The sequence below is a fragment of the Littorina saxatilis genome, linkage group LG14 (assembly GCF_037325665.1).
Source record: "Littorina saxatilis isolate snail1 linkage group LG14, US_GU_Lsax_2.0, whole genome shotgun sequence".
Lineage (NCBI taxonomy): Eukaryota > Metazoa > Mollusca > Gastropoda > Littorinimorpha > Littorinidae > Littorina > Littorina saxatilis.
This window is the reverse complement of record NC_090258.1, coordinates 20640275-20667323: the sequence shown is the minus strand read 5'-3', so window position 1 is coordinate 20667323 and position 27049 is coordinate 20640275. Positions and strand designations below refer to the sequence as shown.

The following is a 27049-nucleotide window of genomic DNA, read 5'->3' as shown; positions in this document are numbered from 1 at the left end:
TTTATGTGCGCAGTGTTAAAGTTTGATATCTTTACGACGCTTCTGTGGACTGTGCATCTGTAAACTGTTCATTTTGGAGGCCTAGTGCATGAACACGGATACCCACACAAAACTCAGAACTTGAGTCAACGGGCGACATATCCTGCCAATTATCTCCCTTGATCTCTCTTGCACAAGACACTTGTTTCCACTAGGCCTATTTTGTTTTAGAGTTGGGAGATTTTACAGGAATGAATCTAAAAATCGAAAAAAATTGTCAGTGTTGCGTGTGTACCCAGCATATTCAGATGTCTGGAATATTCCGATAAAAAAGACTCGTCATATATAACGCTACTCGTCACGTCATCACTGTTTCGAAAAACAGACGAACGCGCACGAAGAATTTCGCGTAGATCTGGACCGAAATTGGAAAGTGGTGACCGTGACGGGATGTGACGTCACCACTTCAACAAACTCGCGAAGATCGGAACTCACGAACTTTTGACGAAGGCAAACCTGGATGTCTCTAGTAATACAAGCAAGTCAGTAGCACAAAATATGAGAAACGAAGGGATGTAAGCGCTATTAATGCATAATGTGTGTGTGTGTGTGTGTGTGTGTGTGTGTGTGTGTGTGTGTGTGTGTAACCAAGTGGGTGGGTGTGCATGTGGTCGGGTGGGTATATAAAGCATGCACATGCAATTAAAGTAAGAAGATTTTCGTGTATTGGCTTTATGTGTGCTTTCAGGGTATAAAACTGAAAGGGTGCTTGATAGTCATTTGCTTACTAAAAGGCGGAATTTTTGCACTAATTGACTGGAAGGTTGGGCGCTGTTATTTTTGCCGTGCTAAGTTCAGTATGGAATGTAGTACGGATATATATCACGCACACAAAACCTACATACTTTTGCGCCACCCTTTGCACAACAAAGACAATAAGTTGTGGGTAATTGTATACATGTTTTATAACCCCAAGTTCAGGCAATCAGCCCTCACCTGCGCTCCAATCGAGGGCTTTCCAAATTCTCCCAGGTAGGTTGGGCAAACGGTCCAATCAACTCGCTATTGACTGGTTGTAGATAAAAGTTAATCTGACTGCACTGGGCAGCAAGGATTAACCTATAGCCAGGGTTATGTTTGGCATGGAACACACAGACATACACTGGTTAGGCCAAAAAAAAAGAGGTCTGTTTACGGTAACATAGGCAAAAAAAATAGGGTCGGTAGGTCGGGATTTTTTTTTTTTTTTCCAAAAAACCATATTTTTACGTTATTTTGCAATTTTTTTTTTTTTTTCTCAAATGCCAAAAAAAAGTCTAAGGTCGCGCGAAAAAAATAGGGTCGGTCGGGTTACCGTAAACAGACAAATTTTTTGTTGGCCTTATACGGTCAAACCTGTCTAAAACGACCACCCAAGGGAACCGTTGTTATATAGACAGGTGGTCTCTATGGAAAGGGGAATTACTGTATAAAAAATGGTCGTTGTGGGCAGGTGGTCGCCTTCGAGGGGTTGTTGTAAGCGCAGATTCAACTGTATACACTTATAAGGCAATTCCAATGGCTCCTGGAGGCCTCTGGAGTGATGAGTGTGTGCGGAAAGGGTTACTCTATAGCTGTTGCAATGAACTCATTCAGCGTTTTGAAAAGCACTATTTGTTTTACAGACAAAAAGAAATCATGCATCCCCCCCCCCCCCCCCCCCCCAACAACAACAACAACAAAAAAAACCAACAACGGTCTTAATATTTGTTCATGTCAACCAGTCAACTATTTTGTAAGTGTTTTACAATAAACAGTAGCCTCAACCTTGGGACAGTAAGTTGAGATCATCAGATGCAGTAAAATAAGCAGAAGAAATATGAACACACGCATGCACACACATACACACACACTCACACACACACATACACATACACACACACACACACACACACACACACACACACACACACACACACACACACACACACACACACACACACATACAGACATACACACATACCAAGGCTCCCCATGGGCGCACGTCCGAGAGGGTCCTGGGACACCCATTTTTAATGTTTAGAGGGTCCATGCCCATGGACCCCCTACGCGGAGTTTGAGAGGGTCCCAAGAGTCCATGGTCCAACCCCGTGTGTTCATGTAACACATTGTCATTGTTATCACGAATAGTGTGATATGGAGTGTCTTTTTTCATCAGAATAATCATAAGGTTCCGGCCTGAAATTGGCATTTGTGCTTGCACTTTAATTGACTGACGACTACAGTCTGAAAAGAGAACCTACAGTACGCACGATAGCGGATATGTAGTGCGACTCCTGGGACCCGCTCTTTATAGGTTTAGTGCGTCCCAGGACCTCCTTAATTAATTTCTAGTACGTGATTTCGGCTGCTAGTGCGTATACATACACACGCACGCACGCATGCACGCACGCACGCACACACACACACACACACACACACGCACACGCACACGCACACACACGCACACGCACATGCACACACACACACATACACATGCACACGCACACACACGCACACACCACAGAAAGCGCAGCAAAGAAAAGAGAACAATAAGTTTACAAATTAGAAACATAAGTAAAAATTATTTTTGTTAAATGGATACCTGTAGCTGTGCGTGTGCTGCAATGAAACCCCCCTTTTCAAGACCACTTGATTGAAGACCTTGCTTTATCAGATTTTGGTTGTTCATTGCCTTTTTTGGCTCACGTAAGTGTAGCCTATGCGATCGTAACTTTGTCTGTCTGTGCGTGTGTGCGTGTGTGCGTGTGTATGTCTGTGGTAGAAACTTTAACATTTGAAGACGTCACATTATGGCGTAAGAGGGTTAGACGTCACGCGAAGGAATTACTGAAAGTCTCGGTCATTGTTATTTTGAGCGGGCCGAGACTAGTTGGCAGTCGTGTCCCTGTAAGTTACAGGCTACATGCAGACAGACAGATCTAGATCTAGTGTCTCGCTTTCTTGCACAGTGTCACCTATGCTTACTGTGTGTGTGTGTGTGTATGTGTGACGGAGTGATTGAGTTTGTGTTACTGTTTGTCGATTTCTTACGTGAGCCTTGAAGGCTTCGCCTCTTGTTTAAATTGCATTAAGTCCTACCTCCCTTTTGAGACCAGAGTTTAATTTCTCACATTTTTGGAGGGGGGATTCACTGTGTATAGAGTAGAACCCCTTTTTTACGACGTCTACAAATCTGAGAAAATCAGGTCTTAAAAAGGAGGTAAATTTACAGAGGTTTTGAACAGAAAATCTGAACAAATCGGGTTTTCTTTTACGCATAAATTTTTTTTACCAGCAAAATAGATGGTTTCAGCAGCAAATAGGAAGGAGTGAGCAGCGAATGTGAAGCAGCAAATTGGATGAATTCAACAGCAGAATAGATTAATTGAACAGCCAAGCAGATTTCTTTAACAGTAAAAAAGATGCCCCACAGTAGTTCAGATGTAGTCACAAGAAGTTATCTAGAAGATGAAAATACTCAGTCTCAGTAATAAAGCGTGCCATAATAAAGTGCATGTCAACCCACAATTGCTAGAAGGCGAACAAAGCTCAGGTGAATAAGACCCAGATACAACTCTGATTACAGTTCATATGTAGTCACATTTGTTGAATTCATGTAATCTGCTGCTGTGATCATCTATTCTGCTGCTGTGACCATCAATTCTGCTGTCAGTTGTATTTTCTTGCTGGTAAAGTATCTAATTTGCAGTTTAAATATCATTTCAGCTGTTCAAACAGCAAATCTGCTGGTTAACCATCTTTTTTGCTGCTAAAATATCCAATTTGCTGCTAAGTATATTTTTTGCTGCCAAAAATATTTATCGCAGCTAATTTGCTGTTGAAACCCATCTTTTTTGCTGCTAGTCCATCTAATTTGCTGGTCCATTAAATCCCTGCCGTTTTTTTAAAAGGGGGGTTCCACAGTATACGTATACATACATGAATGACAGGTGGTTGGGTGTGTCAGGCTGTGCACTACAAGTGTGAAGGATATGATTGCTATGGTAAGGGTCTTTCCTGGCAAAATTGTATAGGCATAGATAAAAATGTCCCACCAAAATACCCGTGTGACTTGGAATAATAGGCCGTGAAAAGTAGGATATGCGCCGAAATGGCTGCGATGTGCTGTCCGATGTGAATGCGTGATGTATTGTGTAAAAAACATTCCATCTCACACGGCATAAATAAATCCCTGCGCCTTGAATATGTGCGCGATATAAATTGCATAAAATAAAAATAAAAAATAAAAAAAATAAATCCCTGCGCTTAGAACTGTACCCACGGAATACGCGCGATATAAGCCTCATATTGATTGATTGATTGAGTGTGTGAACTATCACTGTCAGGATAAACAGCAGGATACAGACAAGTATTTTGGAACATGCTGGCTTTGTAACATTCTTCCAGCGTGGTGTAGCCAAGAGGCACACGACTAAAGACACTTAGAATGGAGGATGTTCAGAAATCACTCTGTCAGGTTTGTATTGGTTCACAGTGCTGGTGGAAGACCTTCAAAAATATGAGAAAATCGGGTCTTAAAAAGGAGGGAGTCTTAAAACGGGGGTACATTTACAGAGGTTATGAACAGAAAGTCTGAGAAAACAGGGTCTTAAAATGGAGGAAGTCTTAAATTGGGGGGTCTTAAAAGGGGGGGTTCCACTGTATACCCTTGCTTTTGGGGGACAAAGTGTCCTGTGAGGTGTTTCAGACATACCCCTCTCGCTAGTGATTGGCTTGTACACTGGAATTGTCCTGCTAAAAGCAAGGGTACTCACTTTTTCCCAACCCTGTGAGGGTGTCCTGTGACCTGTTCCCTCGCTAGTGATTGGCTTGTACACTGGAAATTTGTCCTGCTTCTTCTTCTTCTTCTGCGTTTGTGGGCTGAAACTCCCACGTACACTCGTGGTTTTTTTTGCACGAGTGGAATTTTACGTGTATGACCGTTTTTTACCCCGCCATTTAGGCAGCCATACGCCGTTTTCGGAGGAAGCATGCTGGGTATTTTCGTGTTTCTATAACCCACCGAACTCTGACATGGATTACAGGATCTTTTTCGTTGCGCACTTGGTCTTGTGCTTGCGTGTACGCACGGGGGATGTTCGGACACCAAGGAGAGTCTGCACACAAAGTTGACTCTGAGAAATAAATCTCTCGCCGAACGTGGGGACGAACTCACGCTGACAGTGGCCAACTGGATACAAATCCAGCGCGCTACCGACTGAGCTACATCCCCGCCCATTTGTCCTGCTAAAAGCAAGGGTATAATTCACTCTTTCACAACCCATGCAAACCTGACAGTTTAATTTTTGGAATTTGTCTATTGGTTTAGGGTACAGTGATGCAGGAGTTATATAAAAAAAAATGTCCACCAACCTGAAGGTTTGGTAACTTATACATGTTTAAATTAACTAGCCCACAGAAATGTCCACTAGCCCAACACTTTTTTTTTAATATATTTTCCTCTGAGAAAGGTAGTTTTTCTGTGAACATACTTTCACAAACTGTTTCGTCAAATCAATTTATTAAGTAGACAAATAGGAGAAGTTATTGGCAACAGAGATATATCTTAGCAATAATATAGCTGATAACAACTGTAGAGCTTAAAACAGGAAACTGCTACACGTACAGTGGAACCCCCCTTTTAAGACCCCCCAAGTTAAGACTCCCTCCTTTTTAAGACCCGATTTTCTCAGAATTTTGGAGGTCTTAAAAGGGGGGTTCCACTGTACTTGTGAAGTTCACATAGTTGCTGCTCAACAGTGTGCAAGTGTCAAGTGATTTGCAAATTCCTGTTGCTCAGCAAATGTGTACTTTCCCTGGCAAGCAGACGAGTGTATTTTCAGAACCCCTGGGGCTTATGTCAACTAGTGTGCCACTTCTATTTCTATGATTGAAACGGTTTTGCGTTTTAAAATTGTCATTAAAAAATACATGCAACGATCGTCATTATTTAAGATTCCAACAACAAACTTGAGACTTATAATGGTGTCTTCAGCATTGTAGCTTCACACGATTACACACCAGCATGCAGATTTACACACCCAATATTTTTAGAGATATTTTCATGCGCCTGTGTTTTACTTGGTGACTCATGTGCGTTATCCACTTAATGTACCCTAGCAGTGAAGCACTAATCTGTGTCTGACTCCCACTGGGTCTCAGTTCACAAGAAATTACACCTGACTCGGCAAGAATTCCATTTTCACTGCATGAATTTTATGATAATTGTTGGCACTGACGCTGAGCCAATAATTTTTTTCTCTCCAGTTCTTGTTGTTTGGTTCTGTGTTTGATGGGGTAATGTTGGGGAGTGTGTGTGTCTGTGAAAAAGCTAAACAAATTATGTGTGTGGATATCTGTCTGCGTGCACGCAAGCTTGAGGATTTGTGTGTGTGTGTGTGTGTGTGAGTGAGTGTGTGTGTGAGTGTGTGTGTGTGTGTGAGTGTGTGTGAGTGTGTGTGAGTGAGTGTGTGTGTGTGTGTGTATTTGTGAGTGTGTGTGTGTGTGTGTGTGTGTGTGTGTGTGTATGTGTGTGTGTGTATGTGTGTGTGTGTGTGTGTGTGTGTGTGTGTGTGTGAGTGAGCGAGAGATTTGGAGAGACAGAGAGACTATATGTCTGTTTGCACACGTATGAATGCTAGCCTAAGATACTTCATGTACATCAGAACCACTTATTTAGGGGAACTTGTTGATTTGTTTTTTTGGGGGGGAGTTAAAAACCCTGAACAGTCACACATTTTATTTGCAGCCGCTGTTTTTTTTGGTATCCTTCTAAAGTTTCCTTTTCCTTTTCTTTTTTTTACACTTAGTCAGGTTTTGACTAAATGTTTTAACATAGATGGGGAATTGAGACGAGGATTGTGGTGTCTGTGTGTGTGTGTGTATGTGTATGTGTATGTGTGTGCGTGTACAACAATTCCTAGACAACTACTGGGCCAATCTTAATGAAACTTCACATGAGAGTTCCTAGACCATTTTTTCCTTTTTTATATTTAGTCAAGTTTTGACTAAATGTTTTAACATAGAGGGGGAATCGAGATGAGGGTCGTGGTGTGTGTGTGTCTGTGCGTGTGTGTGTGTGTCTGTCTGTCTGTATGTGTGTGTGTGTAGAGCGATTCAGACTAAACTACTGGACTGATCTTTATGAAATTTGACATGAGAGTTTCTGGGTATGAAATCCCCGAACGTTTTTTTCATTTTTTTGATAGATGTCTTTGATGACGTCATATCCGGCTTTTCGTGAAAGTTGAGGCGGCACTGTCACGCCCTCATTTTTCAACCAAATTGGTTGAAATTTTGGTCAAGTAATCTTCGACGAAGCCCGGACTTTGGTATTGCATTTCAGCTTGGTTGCTTAAAAATTAATTAATGACTTTGGTCATTAAAAATCTGAAAATTGTAAAAAAAATTAAAAATTTATAAAACGATCCAAATTTACGTTTATCTTATTCTCCATCATTTGCTGATTCCAAAAACATATAAATATGTTATATTCGGATTAAAAACAAGCTTTGAAAATTAAATATATAAAAATTATTATCAAAATTAAATTGTCGAAATCAATTTAAAAACACTTTCATCTTATTCCTTGTCGGTTCCTGATTCCAAAAACATATAGATATGATATGTTTGGATTAAAAACACGCTCAGAAAGTTAAAACAAAGAGAGGTACAGAAAAGCGTGCTATCCTTCTTAGCGCAACTACTACCCCGCTCTTCTTGTCAATTTCACTGCCTTTGCCATGAGCGGTGGACTGACGATGCTACGAGTAACGGTCTTGCTGAAAAATGGCATTGCGTTCAGTTTCATTCTGTGAGTTCGACAGCTACTTGACTAAATATTGTATTTTCGCCTTACGCGACTTGTTTATATTTAGTCAAGTTTTGACTAAATGTTTTAACATAGAGGGGGAATCGAGATGAGGGTCGTGGTGTGTGTGTGTCTGTGCGTGTGTGTGTGTAGAGCGATTCAGACTAAATTACTGGACCGATCTTTATGAAATTTGACATGAGAGTTCCTGGGAATGATATCCCCGGACGTTTTTTTCATTTTTTCAATAAATACCTTTAATGACGTCATATCCGGCTTTTTGTAAAAGTTGAGGCGGCACTGTCACACCCTCATTTTTCAATAAAATTGATTGAAATTTTGGCAAAGCAATCTTCGACGAAGGCCGGACTTTGGTATTGCATTTCAGCTTGGTGGCTTAAAAACTAATGAATGAATTTGGTCATTAAAAATCGGAATCTTGTTATTAAAATTATTTTTTTATTAAACGATCCAAAAATAATTTCATCTTATTCTTCGTCATTTTCTGATTCCAAAAACATATACATATGTTATATTTGGATTACAAACAAGCTCTGAAAATTAAAAATATGAAAATTATGATTAAAATTAATTTTCCGAAATCAATTTAAAAACAATTTCATCTTATTCCTTGTCGGTCCCTGATTCCAAAAACATATAGATATGATATGTTTGGATTAAAAACAAACTCAGTAAGCTAAAAAGAATAGACATACAGAAAAGCGTGTTATCCTGCTCAGCGCGACCACTACCGCACTATTCTGCATGGCTTGTCGATTTCACTGCCTTTGCCACGAGCGGTGGACTGACGAAACTACTAGTATGTGGTCTTGGTGAAAAAAGCAATGCGTTCAGTTTCATTCTGTGAGTTCGACAGCTTGACTAAATGTTGTTATTTCGCCTTGCGCGACTGTTTGATAAATATCATTGATGACGTCGTATCTGGCTTTTCGTGAAAGTTGAGGCGGCACTTAGCCCTCATTTATTTTATCAGATTGATTGAAATTTAAGTCAACTAATCTTCGACTCAGTCCGGACTATGGTATTGCATTTCAGCTATGAAGCTTATTAAGGTCCTTGTCTACATTTTTATACCGAAATCGCCATTTGACCATTAAAATGCAGAGTCTATTATCTACAAATATCAACAATACACCCCCTTTCGATCAGGAAAGACGAAGCCAGTGTAGCCGTTTGAAAATTCATTGTAGTATTCCAGCGTAGTACTCATAGTAGGATATCCTTATTTGGAAAATGCCAAGCGCAAAACTCCTCTCAAATCCCGTGCATTTCGTGCGTTTAAAAAAAAGCGTGGACAGCGCTCCAGTGTCAAACTGTTGCTGCACTTGTTTGGGCGTGGCTATAAGCATAGTGACATGAATTTGATTGGTCAATATTTTTAGGCAAAGCACATGTTCTCAGCAAACAGAAAACAAAATATTGGAAGCGTGAGTCACGCTACCCAAAAATAAAAAAATTTTTACATATATTTTTTTTTCTATAACTTTTTTCCCCATGGTTCATTCATCATCTGACATAACTTTTTAGCGAAATCTAACCATAAGATTATTGATAAAAAGCAAAAATGTAGACGACCACCTTTAAAAACTAATTAAATTACATAACTTTACCCAACTCACGTATAGCAATTAACTCTAGTTCAGTGCTGGTAACGCTGTTCGCGTCCCCTTGGTAACAAGGGAGACCACTCTAAAAAAGAGAGTGAGCCATCCCATAATGTCCGACCAACTACTGGTCTGACTTCCGTATGCGTGCGCATAGGCCGCCATTTGTATCATTCCATACTCAGCGTTCAAGGGAACGGGACGTGTTTTCGTTCGCTCTGGCTGTGCTCAGCCTTTCTCCTACGTCTTAGGACTTGGATTTCGCCCCTTGGTCGCCGCCTGAGCCTTGCACCTGTACCTCTGCTGTATTTGGTGAGATCTTTCTGTTTTACTTGTAACTTTAGCGACATTTTGTCGCTCATCTCGGACTTACGAAATTTTTCTCTGAAAATTTTTTTGTGAGTTTGTTTGTTGACATGGCGGAAGCGGCGCTGAAAGATAGCGCTAAGAGAAAGCCTAGTGCGAGACAGGTTGCTACTGATGCCTCGCCCAGTAAGAAAGGGTCTCGTAATGCTAAAAATTCCGGTCATGACGTTTCTGCTTTTTCTGCCTTGCCAGCTAAATCACCGGTTTTGGCGGCCATGCTCGCTTCCCCCGTTTTGTCTAAGCAGATTCCAGTTAAGGGTACGCCTGTAGAAGTTCCTGGTGTTGTTTCTGGGACGCCTAGTGGCCCAGTTTTGGCTCCTGCGGATGTAGCGTCTTTGTTGCTCACTTTGTGCACGCTTCTCAGGACGGTGACGTTTGTGATGTGTCTCTGCTGAACTCGCCGGTTCACGGCAAAGGTTTGTCTACCCCACGAGTAGCCGGGTTCTCCGGCGAAAGTGGGGTGCGTGTTCAGGAGGAAAAGGCGACCTCGGCTGCAAAGCCTGCGAGCCGTAATAGCCCCGACAGCCTGGCTGACCCCTCGCGCAGAAGCGCCCGGTCAGTTGGGTCGACGGGCCCTGTTCAGCGAAAGGGCGTTGCGCTCCTACCCCCTTCTTTGGAGGAACGTGGGGAGCCGCATCGTCCTCTCCCGCCCGGGGGGCAGGGAGTGGTTGACCTGGATGACCTTTCGGTTGACCAGGAGAGTCTCTCTGGGGGTCACCTTCCCGATTGCCCTTTTGAGCAAGAGGGAGAGGTCGACGAGGGTACGTCCGCCATGGGGGACGACCTTCAACTTACTTTGCCGTCAAGGTTGCCAAGCGCAGTGGCGCTGGCCGCCGAGACGGCATTTAAGTATTTTCCTGAAGGGGTGGCTGAAAGTAGGTCAAAGCTTCCACCACCTCGTTCTGCCTTTGATGATTTCCGGTCGGCTCGAGAGCAGAAACCTCAGTTCCGATTCCGCGAATCTTCGTCAATTGCCTACGAAATGGCAAACGTCTTTAAGGCCAAACGTGGTCCGCCGGTGCCTCTGTTGTTGCAACATGGGGAGGCTCCGGACGATGTTATGGACTGGCTTGCGAAGCCCGGGGGTCAAGTTTCTGGTTCCTCGAATTGCAGGTTTGCCCCTCAGTCAGTCAACTTAATTGAGTCATTCGCCCTGCCGTCGGCCGTGCTTCCGGTGTCACCGGGAATGGCTGTGTTGCGCGAGGACACGTACAGTAAGGACAAGCCTGTTCCTTTTACTGACGCGTCGCTTGCGGCTATTGAAGAAGCGGGCAGGTCTTTGTTGGAGCTCTCTTCTGTATCAGAGTCTCTACAAAGGTCGTTGTCAAGGTCAATCGCCACATCGCTTGACCCTTTCGAGTTCAGGTTTGACGCTTCGGCTTTGGATGTCACCACCCTTCTCTCCACGCTGGCTAAGGTTTCGAAAGAACAGATGTCTCTTTCGGCTAAACTTTATGCCCATGCAGTTCACTCCAGGAGATCTGCCTTTTTGGCAGGTTCCAGGATTCGGGACAGGGCTAATGTGGAGAGCTTGAAGGTCTCTCCGTTCACGGACGGGGCTCTTTTGGGTCAGTCGTCCATTGACGCGTTCCAGAAAGAGTCACAGGATGCAAGGGACATTGCTTTCTCTCACCTTGCGCTACAAGGTTTCCAGAAGGTTCCTAAGCCTCAGACTCAGACCGCCAGCAAGCCTCAGAACTCTTCTTCTGGCGGCGGTGGCAAGTCACAAAAGCAGTCTTTCGCTTCGAGGGGTAGGGGCCGCGGGGCTCCTTACCCTAAGAGGGGTCAATCTTTTGGAGGATCTAGGGGGTCGGGGCGCAAGCCTCACCCCCAATGATGTGTTCCCGAACCTCTCATCCCGGTAGCCCCCGCACTGGTTGTAGCGGGCGGCCCATCCAGGGCCCTCACTTCCTGGCTGCAGCTAGTGGACAGCAAGTGGGTTACCGGGATAGTGAGTTCGGGATTCCGGCTTCTCTGGTCAGGGGAGAAGGCACCTCTGACCAGGATAATTCCGCCATGCAGGGCTCCAAGGGATTCGGAGGCAAGGGCCGCCGTGCAAAAGGAGGTGACTGCTCTTCTGCTCAAGGGAGCAATAGAGGAGGTCACGGACTTACAGTCCCCGGGGTTTTACGGCAGACTTTTTGTAGTGCCAAAAGCCTCGGGGGCTTGGAGGCCTGTCTTGGATTTGTCAGCCCTCAACAAGTTCTTACGGGCTATCAAGTTCACGATGGAGACTACGACCTCAGTTCGGGAGGCTCTGCGTCCGGGGGACTGGGCGACGTCTGTCGATCTCACAGATGCATACTTTCATGTGCTGATGCATGTAGCAGACAGAAAGTGGCTACGCTTCCCCTGGGGAGACAGAGTATATCAGTTCAGGGCCCTTCCTTTTGGCCTGTCTCTAGCGCCGTGGATCTTTACGATGATCGTCAGACAGCTTTGTGCTCTGGTAAGAAAGAACGGTGTTCGTCTCAGAGCATATTTGGACGATTGGTTGATCCTCCATCAGGACAAAGAGCGTTGCGAGGCTCACACTCGGGGAGTGCTCAGTCAGGCCTCGCAGCTAGGATTCTCGATAAACCTGGTAAAGTCGGAGTTGGTGCCATCTCAGAACTTTGTTTATCTGGGCATGGATTTCGACACCCGAAACTGGTCTGTCCGTCCTTCTCAGAGAAGGATCGACAAGCTCCAGGATCTGATACGTTCTCTTTACGGAGAGAATCGGGCCAGTGTGCGGGTTCTGGCCTCGGTTCTGGGCCAAATGGATTCAATGGCGACTCTCATCCCGTTAGGCCGGGTTCACAAGAGGCCTTTCCAGTCTGCTCTGCAGGCTCGTTGGGATCAGTCATCCCAAGGCTGGAATCTTCAGATAGCTCTGGGTTCATGGTTTCTGCGCACAACTCGCATTTGGTTGCTCCCTCTGTTGTTCCAGGGAGTGCCCATTGTTCGCAAGCCTCCAGAGAGCGAGCTCTTCACGGACGCCTCTCTGATGGGGTGGGGAGCTCATCTAGACGAGCAGACGGTGTCAGGGGTTTGGGACTCATCCCAGTCCTCCCTGCACATCAATGTGCTAGAGTTGGAGGCCGTCTCTTTGGCGCTGCATGCGTTCAGGCCTTTTCTGGTGGGCAAGCATGTCAGGCTCCACACAGACAACACCACTGTGGCGGCCTATGTGAACAGACAGGGGGGGACGCGTTCTCCCAGTCTGTCAGACAAAGCTTGCTGTCTTCTGACCTGGTGTCACACTCAAGACATTCTGCTTTCAGCCGTGTATCTGAGGGGCAGTCTGAACGTCCTTGCGGACACTTTGAGCAGAGGGGACAAGGTGGTTCACTCAGAATGGACTCTTTCACACCATGCCCTACAGCGTCTCTGGGCTCTGGTAGACAAGCCCAAGATCGACCGGTTTGCCACGAGGTTCTCGGCGAGACTTCCTCTCTTTGTGTCCCCCTTCCCGGATGCTCTGGCCTGGAAGGTAAATGCATTGGAAATAGACTGGACAAACCTGACAGCGTATGCCTTCCCTCCGTTCTGCCTTTTGGGCAAGGTACTAAGAAAGGTCGACTTGGAGAAACCAGCGCTGGTTCTGGTCGCTCCTCTTTGGCCAAGCCAGCACTGGTTTCCAGACTTGCTGCGTCTAGCAGTTCGGCCCCCGATCCCTCTCGCCGTGAAAAAGGGAGATCTTGTTCAGCCTCGGTCAGGCATCCCCCACGAAGATCCGCGGATCCTGAGCCTTCACGCCTGGATTCTGTCCGAAGCTCTTTGCTTAAGGCAGGGGCCTCTGCCTCCACTTTGAAATTTGTCCGTCATGCCCATAGGGAGTCCACGACTTCTGTGTACTCCTCCCACTGGGCGGCATGGTCTAGGTGGTGCTCTCTTAACGGGGTTAATCCTTTATCACCTAGATCGATGCAGGTTGCCAACCACCTGGCTTGGTTGGCAGAACAGGGAGTTTCACCCTCGTCTCTTCGCGATCTCCTCAACTCTTTCGCAACTCGGACACAAGATTACACTCGGCGGAGTGGTAGCTAGTGTCATTAAGGGTGCCTCCCTTACAGCCGCGCGCGCTAGGTCACGTCTCCCTGCCTGGGACTTGATGCTTGTTTTGCGGTTTTTAGCCTCGGAGAGTTTTGAGCCCATTCTCTCGGCATCCTTGATTAATGTTACACGCAAGGCGGTTTTTCTTTTGCTGCTCGCAACCTCTCGGAGAGGTAGCGAGGTTCATGCATTGTCAGGTTTAGAGAAGGATATTGGTTTTGAGAAAGATGGGTCTGTTTCTCTTAAATTTACACCAGGTTTCCTTGCTAAGAACCAGAAACCTGGGCATATCTCTCCTGTACTCCACATCCGGCCTCTGAGCGGTGTTCTCGCTCCGGGCGACCCTGATGTAGTTAATTGTCCTGTCAGGTCTCTCAGTAGCTACCTGTCACGCACAAGGCACCTCCGTTCAGAAAATCAAAAACTGCTATTTATATCTCTGAATACGGCGAGGCATAAGGACATCGCAAAGGTTACGTTGACTAAGTGGGTCTCCAATCTTATCAAACAAGCTTATGCCTGGTGGGAGGTACAATCTGGAGATATTAGGGCGTTCTTGCCTCTCACGGCAGCCAGGACACACGAGGCAAGAGCATGGGCTTCGTCACTGGCAGTCCTCAGGTCTGGCCGGCTTACTGAGGTACTGGAGTCAGCCTATTGGAGATCTGAAGATATCTTCATCAATTACTATCTCAGGGACGTCTCTTCACTGAGACAGGACGGCAGTTCTGCGCTACCTTCTTTGGTAGCTGCAGGACAGGTCCTTCATGCTTGAATTTTGGTAAGTACCCACCACCTATAGTAGCAATCTGCTATACGTGAGTTGGGTAAAGTTATGTAATTTAATCCAAAATTTTAGTAATAAATTTTAATTTAATTAATATACTTACCCAACTCACGTCGTTTATTCCCTCCCGCCTCCCCGCTGTGGTTGGTTTTGGGTCTAAAAAGAAGTGAGTTGGGCTTCGTATGGTATGATACAAATGGCGGCCTATGCGCACGCATACGGAAGTCAGACCAGTAGTTGGTCGGACATTATGGGATGGCTCACTCTCTTTTTTAGAGTGGTCTCCCTTGTTACCAAGGGGACGCGAACAGCGTTACCAGCACTGAACTAGAGTTAATTGCTATACGTGAGTTGGGTAAGTATATTAATTAAATTAAAATTTATTACTAAAATTTTGGATTAATGAGTTTGTTTATTAAAAATCTCAATTGTAATTAAAATTAATAGTTTAGTAATCGACCCAAAAATGATTTCATCTTATTCTTTATTATCTCCTGAATCCAAAAATATGTAGATATGCCATTTTTACTTAGAAAATGTACTTGCAATTAATGAAAATATGTTAATTAGGCACAATTATAATTACAATTAAAATTTGGGTAATTGATCCAAAAACATTTTTATCTTATTCCGTATTATTTCCTGAATCCAAATATATATATGTATGCCATGTTAACTCTAAAAATGTGTTGACAATAAAACAAAAATAGGTACTACGTTGGCAATTTATTTTTGCTTCACGGAGCCGAGCGTGACCCGTCTCGGTCTTCTGCTAGCCAATTACCCACTACATTAGTCTTGGTGATGGCTGGCTTTTAATGTTGATCTTTTAGTTTCAACCTGACATATTGACTAAAATGTTTTTATATCCCTTCACACGACTTGTTTTTGTTTCTGTAATGTGTTTGTAAAAATTCTCCCTATGAGATTCCTAATCAGGATACCCCGGTCACACAGAGACGCCGCTTCTATGCTCTCGGACACTTTACCGTCGTAGCAAAAGCGGCGTCTTTATTATGTGACTAGGGTTTTACTTTTAGTGCCATGTGCTGGATTTTGACGGCGATATGCCCCGATTAACTGTTTCAGATCGGCGTGATCGGCATGGTTGTGGCAAGGACGCAGCGCTGTGTGACCGGGCCCTTAGCCTGATGGCAATTATTAAACAAAAACTTGTTTTATTTTCAGGATCTGATGTTGCAACTTCTGAACGGAGTGGACTTCTTGCACAGTAATCGTATCGTCCATCGAGATCTGAAGCCTCAGAATCTTCTCATCTCCAGAGACGGACAGCTGAAACTGGCTGACTTTGGACTGGCCAGAATCTACAGCTTTCACATGGCACTGACCACTGTGGTGAGTCGTAGGATTAGGGAGAAAAAAAAAATGTTATTTCTAATCGCAAGGTACAAATTTGTAAGGTTGGTAGGTCGGTTTTTTTAATTTAAATTTTTCTTTTTTTTAACTTGCAATTTGTTATTTATTTAGTTAGGTGCATGTAACTTTTTCTTGCCGGAAGCCTTGCGAGCTGTGTCACCTGGATGTCTAAGAAGTGTAACTTTCTTTGTAGCGTCTGCAAAGTCGAGTTTTGTCAGTTTCTATTAAAACAAATGTCAAGGGTCAAAACAAGTTCTAGGGTTGGTTGGGGAATCGGAAACATTGCATTTTTGTCTTGACTTTAATTCTTATGTTGGGAGGGATCCTGTTCTGTCAGGCATGAGAAATTTGTTTGCCATTTGTTTGAATTCAGGCACTTTCTAACCTCCAGAGATACTTCTTGAGATCGTCTAATTAAATATGACTTATGCATAGTTAGTTAGTTGTTGCTTTTTGGGTCCATCGCACCATATAGGCCAAATCAGGACCCGACTTATGCATCTTCTTCTTTTTGTTTGTTTGTACTCGTTGGCTGAAACTCCCATGTACACGTTGTTTTGTTTTGCACGAGTGGGCTTTTATGTGTTTGACCGTTTTACCCCACCATTTAGGCAGCCATACGCCGCTTTTGGGGGATAGTTTTGCATCAATTTTTAACAAATTTGGTTTGGTCTAATAGAAATCATTTGTTGTATGATTCAGGTAAATATCTTCTTTGCCTGATTTGCTGTTGTGTTCTTCTGTGGTTTTGTTTTGTCAGAAGTCCTTGGTGTTTCTGCCTGGATATTTTTAAGTACCCGAACCTACTCCCCCTCCCCCCCCCCCCTCCCCCTCCATCTAAACAGTTTACTTTATTATAAGCCTTGTTGGCTCATTTAATGTTTTAGTTTGACTTTCAGCGGTCATATTCTACCTTCCAACTTGCTTTGATTTGGGCTGAATTTTGTTATCAATCCATGTTATCCACTGATCTGTTCTCCACTTCCTCAGGTGGTGACGTTGTGGTATCGCTCGCCAGAAGTCTTGATGCAGTCGGAGTACGCAACATCGGTGGATATATGGAGTTGTGGCTGCATCTTTGCTGAACTCTTTAACAGGAGAGCTCTCTTCAAGGGCACCTCAGAGTTCGACCAGTTGAAGAAAATATTCGGGTGAGTAGCTGCAGTGTATATGAGAAGCAATGAGATAAAGAAATTTATACTCATTCTAGATGTACCCATGTCAGTACGCGACTTAAATGCACGCACCTATACGTGCACACACACACACGTTCAAATTACACGACTAATTAGCCCGCAGAGAGAGAGAGAGAGAGAAAAAGATAGAGAAAGAGAGACTCTGGGCTTGCCGTGACTGATTGTCTTTAAAACCAAGATCAAGACTTTGCTAGGATCAGGGTAACCGAGACTAAGACTTTGCCAACGAAAACACGTGGTGCATATGGAAGAAGTGCTGATAAGCGATGAAGCAAAGTTTCGACAGCCCAGATTGGCAGGGACGTCGATGGCTCATAGGACATCTACTGTTTTCTGTCGTTTTTAAAGAATCCTTTCAAGTTTGCTTTGCCAAAAGTACCCTATGACACGACTTGAGTAGGCGAAGAACATACTCTGCAATTCCCGTCTCAGTCGGTGCAGCCGTTTCGGAGCTTATCATCATCATGCAAACACACACACAGACAGAAACCAGCTTTATTTATATATGATGATTTGTTGGTTGTCCGTCTCAGTCCTATCGAGACAACTTTACGCAAAGAAAGCTATTTTTGAAACCAAGGCACACTCCTTCTCATGTAAACACTTCGGCTCACCGTCTCAGACCTGGCCAGACTTTTACACAGAATAAGACGGGGTGGTAAGACGTCGGCCTCTTAATCGGAAGGTCGAGGGTTCGAATCCCGGCCGCGGCCGCCTGGTGGGTTAAGTGTGGAGATTTTTCCGATCTCCCAGGTCAACTTATGTGCAGACCTGCTTAGTGGCTTATCCCCCTTCGTGTGTACAATCAAGCACAAGGGGTGGATTATAGAAACACAAAAATACCCAGCGTGCTTCCTCCGAAAGCGGCGTATGGCTGCCTTATTGGCGGGGTAAAAACGGTCATACACGTAAAATTCCACTCTTGCAAAAACACGAGTGTACGTGGGAGTTTCAGCCCACGAACGCAGAAGAAGAAGAAGATAAGTGTGCAGCTTCTTCTTCTTCGTTCATGGGATGAAACTCCCACGTTCACTCATGTTTTTACACAAGTGTGTTTTTACGTGTATGACCATTTTTACCCTGCCATTCAGGCAGCCATACACCGCTTTAGGGAGGAAAGTGAGCAGCAAGAAGAGAGCATTGTTTACTATTACTACGCTATAGTTTAGCCTTGCTTTCAACATTTAGTTCTACTTCATTCTTAATGTTTTCCTCTGTTTTCAGAGTTATTGGCCTTCCTCCGATGTGCGATTGGCCTGATGGGGTGTCGGTACATCACAGTTCGTTCGGACTAACGCCACCAGTGCCTCTCCAGACTCTAGTGCCAGAGATGGATCCCTTGGCCAAAGATCTGATGGAGGTGGGTTCTTTTTATATTTTATTTTTTAGAAGATTCAAATGAGGCAGAGCGCTGTTTAGAGATCTGATACACAAAAGGAAGTAAGCGCTCTAAATGCATACGACATGTGTAATAGAGTAAGTGAGAGTCATCCAGAACCAATCTCCTGGCACCTGAGAGAATAACAAGCATTGACATGAACAAGCGACTTTCATCCTCATCTTCATCTTTTTTTTATACATCTACAGTGGTACCAGGCATGGGAATTGTCCGCCCAAAGGCAAATTTGCCGCCGATTTTTTTGTTTTGTTCCGAAAAAGCAAAAGTGTCCGCCGAAAAAATAAATGGGGGGAGGCAAAAATGGTTCTAAAACTGAATTTAATGGCAAACTTGGAGCTCAGATGACACCAAATTGCACCATTTGGGTTCTTCGGAGAAAACCAATTCCGGGGGGGGGGGGGGGGGGGGGGGGGCTTCGCGTCGTCGACTTTGCTATTACTTACACATTTTCAGCCTTTTTTACTTTTTTCAATTCCCATGCCTGGGTACCTCTGTCGAACGACTTTGAAAATGTAACTGAAATTCAGTCGTTATATGGAGGGGTCGTAACATAGAGGATTGTTTTGTTATGTCCGGGTCCGTCAATCATCCGGAATGACATGGGCGTTTTGATTGATGCCGCCCACAAAGTGATGTTAATTGTTATTCTTTCCTTAAACGATTATGGTAACCTGTTTTCTATTCAATTAATTACCCACACAGTTTTCTTGCTTGTTTAATCAAGCCCCGTAACTACTCGTGGGTTAAGGTTTGAAATAAACAAACTGAGGTTGAACGAAAGCAGGCGGTTCAAAAGCATGCACATCAATGTCGATACCAGCTACTAATCAGTCATATGATACCCAGCAAAGATTTGGTAAAAATAAAGAAAAGTGTCCCAAACGCAAGGAACAAAACTTATAAGCCTTTGCAGACGTAAAGAACCGCGGTAGTGTGTTAAAACTGATGTAAAATTGTAGCCAAAAGCGTCAGTTTTCACGATGAAACTTGACTCGCTCATTCAAGGGACATAACTGCACTACAGACTGTCCACAGAGTTGAGTAATTTAGGACACCCCACTACTCACCTTCAAACTTCACTGACGGGATTCTGAGGAGAATTTATTGATTCAAACGAACGCGTGGTTGTATATCGAGACATTCGGTCACGGATCGAGAAAAACCAAGAACAGTTCAAGATTTCAAAACCGTGTTCGTCGGCTGCCATTGTTAGCTAGACCGAAAATGTTTACACGCGCTTTGCATACGTACATCGCAAAATTTCATGACGTCACCACAACTTTCGGTTTTGGTTCGATGTTCGGATTACTTTCATAATGTTTCTGTATTTTTGCGTGTTTAAAAGGTAGGAGTTCCTGCACAGTTCTTTGCAAAATGAAGCAGACATCTGGCGAATGACCTTTATCTATTTAGAATAAAGTAATGACCTGAAATAGAAATGAAAAACCATGGCTTCAGCCGTTTGTGTGCCGAAGTGATGTTGTACACGGACAGGATTTCAGCATGTGTTTGTGTCCGTATCGCTTACTCACTCGACTGGAGATATAAGTTAGAGTAAACCAAACCCGTGATAATTTTGGGAAAAGTCGTTATAAGTCCACGTATGGACGGTGGTATGTCGTATTAGAGAGGGGGACGTAATATTAAGACAAAGAAGGAGAAAAAATCCGTCAGAGAAACGTCGGTCGTAATATTGAGGGACCCGTAAAACAGAGGGGTGGTAAAGGGAGGTACCACTGTATTAAACGATTTTGATTTAGAGGATCAAAGTTGGTTGTTCATTTCAATGCTTGTTATTCTCTCAGGTGCCAGGAGACTGATTGCCCATAACTCTCACTCGCTCTTGGGTTAAACAGTTTTTTTATTCAGTGGCATAAGCCGTAATTGAGTGTCATAATGAATGAGCACAACAAGATAAACTTATAAATGTGATCCTCCACCACGAAATGAGTCGCATGACTGTCACCTTTGCATGATTTTCATATTTTTACATTTTCCTAAAGAGTTTTTTATGCTCTATCCAGTGGTGAAAACCGTTTTAGAAAAGAGCAAAATCTGTTTGAGTTATAAGCCTGTGACTAAGGTGACCCTCACACTGTTACCAGACACTCCCCGGACTTATATTAAGCCCAGCGCAGAACCGCGCGAGGTGACATGCGACTCATTTCGTGGTGGAGGGTCACAAATGTGCTCTTAGAAACAAACGATAAATGTGGCGGACGATATTGTCAATGCATGATATTTTAAACCAATGAAAACAAGAATAACGACAAGGAGAACTATAGCAACACTCGCCCTTGTTGCACGTGTTCTATGTATTCAGAGAACGTATGTCCTTACAAAGGTTTCTTAGAATTGACTAAATGTATTCTGTCAGGACAGGGATCGAGTTTTAAGAAGAAGGGTGAGAGTGTATGTGAACTTTCAGCTTGTCTGTTGGACTGATGACTTGAGAGAAGGTGCATGTTTTAAAAAATAGTCAATTCATTAACTGATGTTAATCCCTATTGCTTTTTTTTAGAGAATGCTAGTGTTCCGACCGGGTCGACGTGTTTCATCGAGAGACGCACTCAACCACCCATACTTCCGTGATGACCTTGACAGTATTCGAACATCGAGTTCGCTTTCAACGTCAGAGAATGATTCGTTTTCTGACGGGCGATCAGACACTCCTGTGAGCAAGTGAATAAAAATTGTGAACTGGACTCTTATTATGTGAGAGACTTCACTTACCGTGAGTGGAAAGAAAGCAGCATTGGAAACGACGCTTCCAGATTCCTCATGTCGCCTTTACCAGCAAATACAAAAGGTTGAGTTAAGCGGTAGCAGTGCGACGCTGTTTACTTTTCTCCAACAAGTGAATACAAAACAATGTTGTGCTGTATCATGGAAAGATGTTTGCCTTTCTTCTGGCGTTCAAACAGCAACAGTGAAAAGGACTTCGTTGGCGACAATTCTTCCAAGGCTTTGTGCTGTCGTCACCAGCGTATGATGTGAGACATTGAAATGTGGTGGATTCAGGCCTTGCTACATTGAATTTGAAGTGTGGTGGGAATGTGGTGGATTTAACACCTCGAGACATTGAAATGTGGTGTATCTAACGCCCTCAGGCAATGAAATGTGGGGGCTTTTAACGCCTTTGGACATTGAAATATGGTGGATTTTAACGCCTTGGGACATTGAAATGAAGAGGATTTAATGCTTTGGGGCATTGAAATGTGGCGGAGTTAACTCCCTTTCCAGGCAGTTCAACACTGCTTGCAAAAAGCATGTTTCTGGTTTAAGGCTGAAAGGGGTCTTCCGCCATGAACTGTGTATCATACTACCTATCACAGTCTGAAAGATTTTTTGGATTGTGCGTTGATTTGAACTTTGATCAACTTTGGTGTCAGGAAAGATATTTAGTGATTGGTTGAATATTACTGTTAACCCTGCCAGCATGTAAGAGACAGTAATGTGAAACCGTTAACTTGTGAAGATGTGTATTCAGAATTAAATATGAAGCTGGAGAATGTGCTGAAACCTCCGAAAAAAAATCTTCATTTTTTTCTGAAGCCTGAACATTGTGTTGTAGGTTCTTGGAAGCTGTAGAACAATAAATCAGAAATGTAGATTCTCTTTTATGTCGGGATGCAAGCAGGTAGGGATTTTGTCAGACATACTGATGCTATTGCTTGTCAATGTCATAGAGTTATGCCAAGGTGAACAACGTGCCAGAGCAATGCAGTCCTGAAAGTGGCGAGTATTTTACTCGCCATGGCGAGTACAAACATGTAACTGGCGAGTAGAAATGTTCATCTACTCGCCAAAGGCGAGTCAAGTTGCTGAAACAAATTGTTGGTTTGGCTAGTAAAGTTTGTTCTCTGGCTAGTAAATGTTCACAATCACTAGCCAAAGGCGAGTACTCCATTTGTTGGACTTTCAGGCCTGCAATGCCCTCACTAAAATAAGGGAAAAAGAGCAGAGAGAAGGTTGTTTGTACACTTTTTGAACATTTTTCTTCTTCTTTTAATATTACTTTTCCTTTTGAACGATTGATGCAAAACGGGTAGAGGCTGAATGTTTTTTGCCACTGTACTTTAGGCAGAAATTGAAGTACAGATAGATTGTTAATGTTCCAACATCCAGAATAAAACAAAAACAAAATAGTTTAGTGCTTAGAACATTTATTGTTTGACAAAACAAGAAATTCACAAGTACAACACCCTAATGGTCTCAGTGGACAGACAAGCAAATTAATATGAGACAAATGAAGGAAGGTTTAGGAAAATTTTATTTTTTAAACTTCATCTTTTATTACTAATATTATAGACGGACACAATAATCCTGCAAAGCTTTTTCGTTACAATATGGTCATTTGTCCACTGAAACATTCAACCACAGGGGCACTTACCGACAGGGGCACTTACTGAAGGGGGTAGGAATCTGCTGCCTATACCCCTATCAGTATCACTATCAGGCATCATTTTTTGTAGTGCATATTATTGGCTTCAAATCCATGAGATGTTTTGTATGGGGAGAGAAATTCAAGTTTTACGCCCTCACGGCAAAGCCATTAGGGGCATGTTCCCGGGTTCTAACCCGACTTTAGATGAGATACACAAGTGTATGAGTGTTTAGGTGGTATCAGCCATCTGCACTTATGGCAGAATGACCGAGATCTTTTACGTGCCACTGTGGTGACAAGGGGGTGGGAGATGGATACCGTCTCTGGGTCTGCACATAAAGTTGACCCGTGTCCATCCCTGCCCGGATTCGAACCAGCGACCTTTCGATCACAAGTCCAGTGCTCTACCACCTGAGCGTTTTGTATGGCTTGGTGCAGATTTGTTTAAAAGTGCAGATTTACTTAAAAAGTTATCTCCCCCTGGTCTATCCTCTCCACCCCAGCTTCACCCACTGACATTTGTTTTGGTCCCAGTAGATACATGGTCAGAAAGATGATGCATGTTCAACTTGTACAACGATACATGTGCTTAAAATCAAACTGCATTTTTTCTTTTTTTTTTACTGGCTGTACAAATTACTTATTGTTTGTTATTGCCAGCATTTCTCACTGAAATGAATACAGTCTGCGGCCAGTGTGATTTGACTGTCTCCAGTAGAGGCATGTAAACAGTAGGAAATAATACTCTTAGGTTATTACTATTAGACTAAAAACCATGAACTACTTTAAATACATTTCTGAATGATGGGGACTTGTTTTTGAGACAGTAGTTTTAAAATCAAATAAAGATTAAACTTGCATGAAATTTACATTCGTCAATCTTAACACTGCCAAGCACTTGACTATACTGAAGGCCAGATCAGTAAAGTGATAGCTTTATCACTCAAAACGATTACTGCAAATTACGTAAAAACTTTTGTAGCAAGCTAGGCGTTGTAGGTTGAACGGAAAGGGGGGACCAGATGATGTTCTTTGACAGAAAGTTTTACATGCAGAGTTGCCGAGATTGAAGCGACACACTTTATTTTTACAGGGCATTCAAACTTCCCATGAGGAACAGCTGAAAGTATAATTTGTGCAAATGAAAACTTTTTGTCGCTATGCCTTTTTTAAAGACAACTTTATATTCTGGCCAGTGTGAATAAGTGTACTAAAAGATACATGAATGCTTTCCTTCCCTAGTTGTGTAAGCCAGCATTGAATTTATACAGTAGAAAGCTCAGAAGTTTTAGATTACTTTTTGTAGAGATTCTGGGTTTGGTGAAGCTGATCCAATATTTTTAGGTCCCGCAGTGGGGCACTGCGGTTATGAAATTAAAAGCCCCTCCTGTTTTTGGAACCGCAGGAGCTTTCTAGTTTGCTGTTAGGTAGATTTTTGGTTCCTCTTTCCTGTCATGCTCTCTTTTTCTTCATGAATTCTTTTCCTTTTTCTGCCTTCTTGCTCATTCACCTGTATTTTTTCCAAAAATCTCTTCTCTTGCCGCTTGTCTCGCGATTCATGTATAGTTTAATCTGTTAGTGTTCTGATGTAAGTCCAGCAGTAGATAGGTTAAGCCTATTTTAACATACTGGAAACTGGTAATCTTCCAGTAGGTATTAATTTAGTTTTACTAAAGCCTGCTGGGACACAAGTAATGGGTTAGTGCATTTGTAAACAGGAATCGCTTGACAAGTGGCCCCCTTCATCCCCTCCTTCCTCGTCCTGATATGGCTCTGCGTAGTCGGCTGGACGTTAAGCAACAAATAAACAAACAAACAAATATTTTTAGGGAAGCGGATTTTGGCTGCAGAAGTTCTGTTTGAATGAGAGCAGCAATGAAATTAAGGGCCATAGATTTGTTACTGTAGTTTTTCTGTACAGACACTCATAGCATGTCATGTTGTATGTGTTGCCAATACAGTGAGACATGGAGCGCATTCATTGAAGATCTGGTCAGGGGCATTTAATATTACCATCCGTCCAAAACAATGCCGTGTTCATTTACTACAGTTACAATGCTAATGAAGTCAGTGACTAATAAAGACTAAATGGCTCGGTTTTATAGAGCAGCTATTTTTGTAAACTGTTCCCTTTTCTTCTTTTCCACTCAAACCTGCCGTCCCAGTTGAGTTAAACTTTTTCCCCTTCCCAACCACCCAGTCTGTTAAAACATCCTTTCCGGTTAGTATGAATTTGTGTGACAGGGTGACGCAGTAATCTACCTTCACAGAGGCTCTGCGTTGACAGAATTGTCTGACGGCTTTAGCGTGGGCTATTTATAGAAGCTCGACATTTGTTGTACGTCCGTCGCTGGTTAGCCGCCTGTCAATTGTAGAGAACTGTTTGTGATTAGGTCCAGCTGCTGTTGTCTCCAGGTATGCTCACTCTTGGGAACCTTTAAGAACAGACTTAACCAGAATCTCCACGGGAAGCTGCATGTTGTGCCCTCCCCCATGTGTTCTTGTGGAGAAGCAGAGCAGGACACGGCCCACATCCTACGAGACTGCAGGAACCACCAGGTGCTGAGAGAGGAAATCTGGCCATTGCCGGAGTCCCTGCACAACAAGCTGTACGGGCCAGTGGCTGCGCTGCAGAGGACCACTAATTATATCTCAAGATCTGGACTCCAAGTGTGATCGGCGATCGAAAAGAAGAAGAAGAAGGAACCTTTAAGTACCCCTATTAGTTTTTATAGGGCTATTAATTTAGCTCTAAAATCTCAATCCTGTATGACTGCCTTTGCCTCCAAAAGTGATTATAGTGCTTCATGCATTCAGTTACATTTGTATTATATCAGGAATTTACTTCTAGTTCTATTAACCCGTCCCCATTCCCCTTGCTTTTGTTGAAGTTTAATTGCACTGAAACAACAATGGGACAGTACTTAACACATTTACGACCAGTGGTTTCACTGCTTTACAATTATATTACTAATAAATAAATAATACTATACATGTTTTAGTTTATACATTTATTTGGAGTGTTATTGCACTGAAACAACAAAGGGACAGTAACACATTTTATGACCAGTAGTATCACTGCTTTACAATTATTTTGCTAATAATACTATACATGTTTTAGTTTATACATTTATTTGGAGAAATGTTGTACTCCACTTGTTAATGTTATTCGTTCATTTTTCTGCAACTTGTAAGATGTAAAAGATTGCAGTTTATTTCTTTAGCAGGGTGATGTAAGAGAAGTGAAGAGGTCACAGAATATTGCAGTACACATGCCTTCCTGTATACATCAGGCATGGGAATTGAAAAAAGTGAAGAAGGCTGAAAATGTGTAAGTTACAGCAAAGTCGACGGCGCCTTACTAGGGCGGTCCGGGGGCATGCCCCCTTGAAAGTGTTTTTTTCTCCAAAGAACCCAAATGTTGCAATTTGGTGTCATCTGAGCTCCAAGTTTGCCATTAAATTCGAGTTTTTAGAACCGTTTTTGCCTCCCCCACTTATTTTTTCGGCGGACACTGATGAAGCTTTATCGGCGGAACAACAACAAAAAATCGGCGGAAATTTGCCTTTCGGCGGACAATTCCCATGCCTGATACATTTTTGTAGAATCATGTAGGAACCAGCACTCTCGCTGCCTTTTAGCACAACCCATGTACAGTTGGTCATTACATCAGGCATGGGAATTGTCCGCCGAAAGGCAAATTTCCACCATTGTTTTTGTTCCGCCGAAAAAGCTAAAGTGTCCGCCGAAAAAATAAATGGGGAAGGCAAAAATGGTTCTGAAAACTGAATTTAATGGCAAACTTAGAGCTCAGATGTTTCTTTGCAGAACATTTTTTCCTGGACCCCCCTAGTAAGGCTAGGCGCTTCGCACGGTCGACTTTGATATTACAGCAGACTTCCACTAACTCGCAGTCTTTGGGGTCCAAAGATTTTTGATCGCGATATATCCGATTCGCGATGCAGTTTGGGGTCCAATTAAAGGGAAGAAACCGCGTTCTCTTCTGAGTCAGAGAAAAACGCGGTTATTTCCCTTGTTTGCCGTGTGAGTGCATGTGTGTGTGT

At 43.3% G+C, this 27049-nt stretch overlaps 1 protein-coding gene and 1 long non-coding RNA gene across 2 annotated transcripts in view; both read left to right on the top strand.

Annotated features, from left to right (window-relative positions):
* LOC138947338 (uncharacterized) overlaps positions 1-24805 on the top strand; it is a 120209-nt gene extending 95404 nt beyond the window's left edge. The window contains exon 2 of the long non-coding RNA XR_011449622.1: positions 24330-24805. This is a non-coding gene — a long non-coding RNA (uncharacterized lncRNA). The remainder of the gene's footprint in view (positions 1-24329) is intronic.
* LOC138947335 (cyclin-dependent kinase 6-like) overlaps positions 1-26738 on the top strand; it is a 37560-nt gene extending 10822 nt beyond the window's left edge. The window contains exons 3-7 of the mRNA XM_070318795.1: positions 15815-15982; positions 16994-17154; positions 18424-18559; positions 21120-24329; positions 24815-26738. Coding sequence (XP_070174896.1) covers positions 15815-15982; positions 16994-17154; positions 18424-18559; positions 21120-21284 — 630 coding nt within the window. The 3' untranslated portion in view covers positions 21285-24329; positions 24815-26738. The remainder of the gene's footprint in view (positions 1-15814; positions 15983-16993; positions 17155-18423; positions 18560-21119; positions 24330-24814) is intronic.
* Positions 26739-27049: the final 311 nt, after the last annotated feature.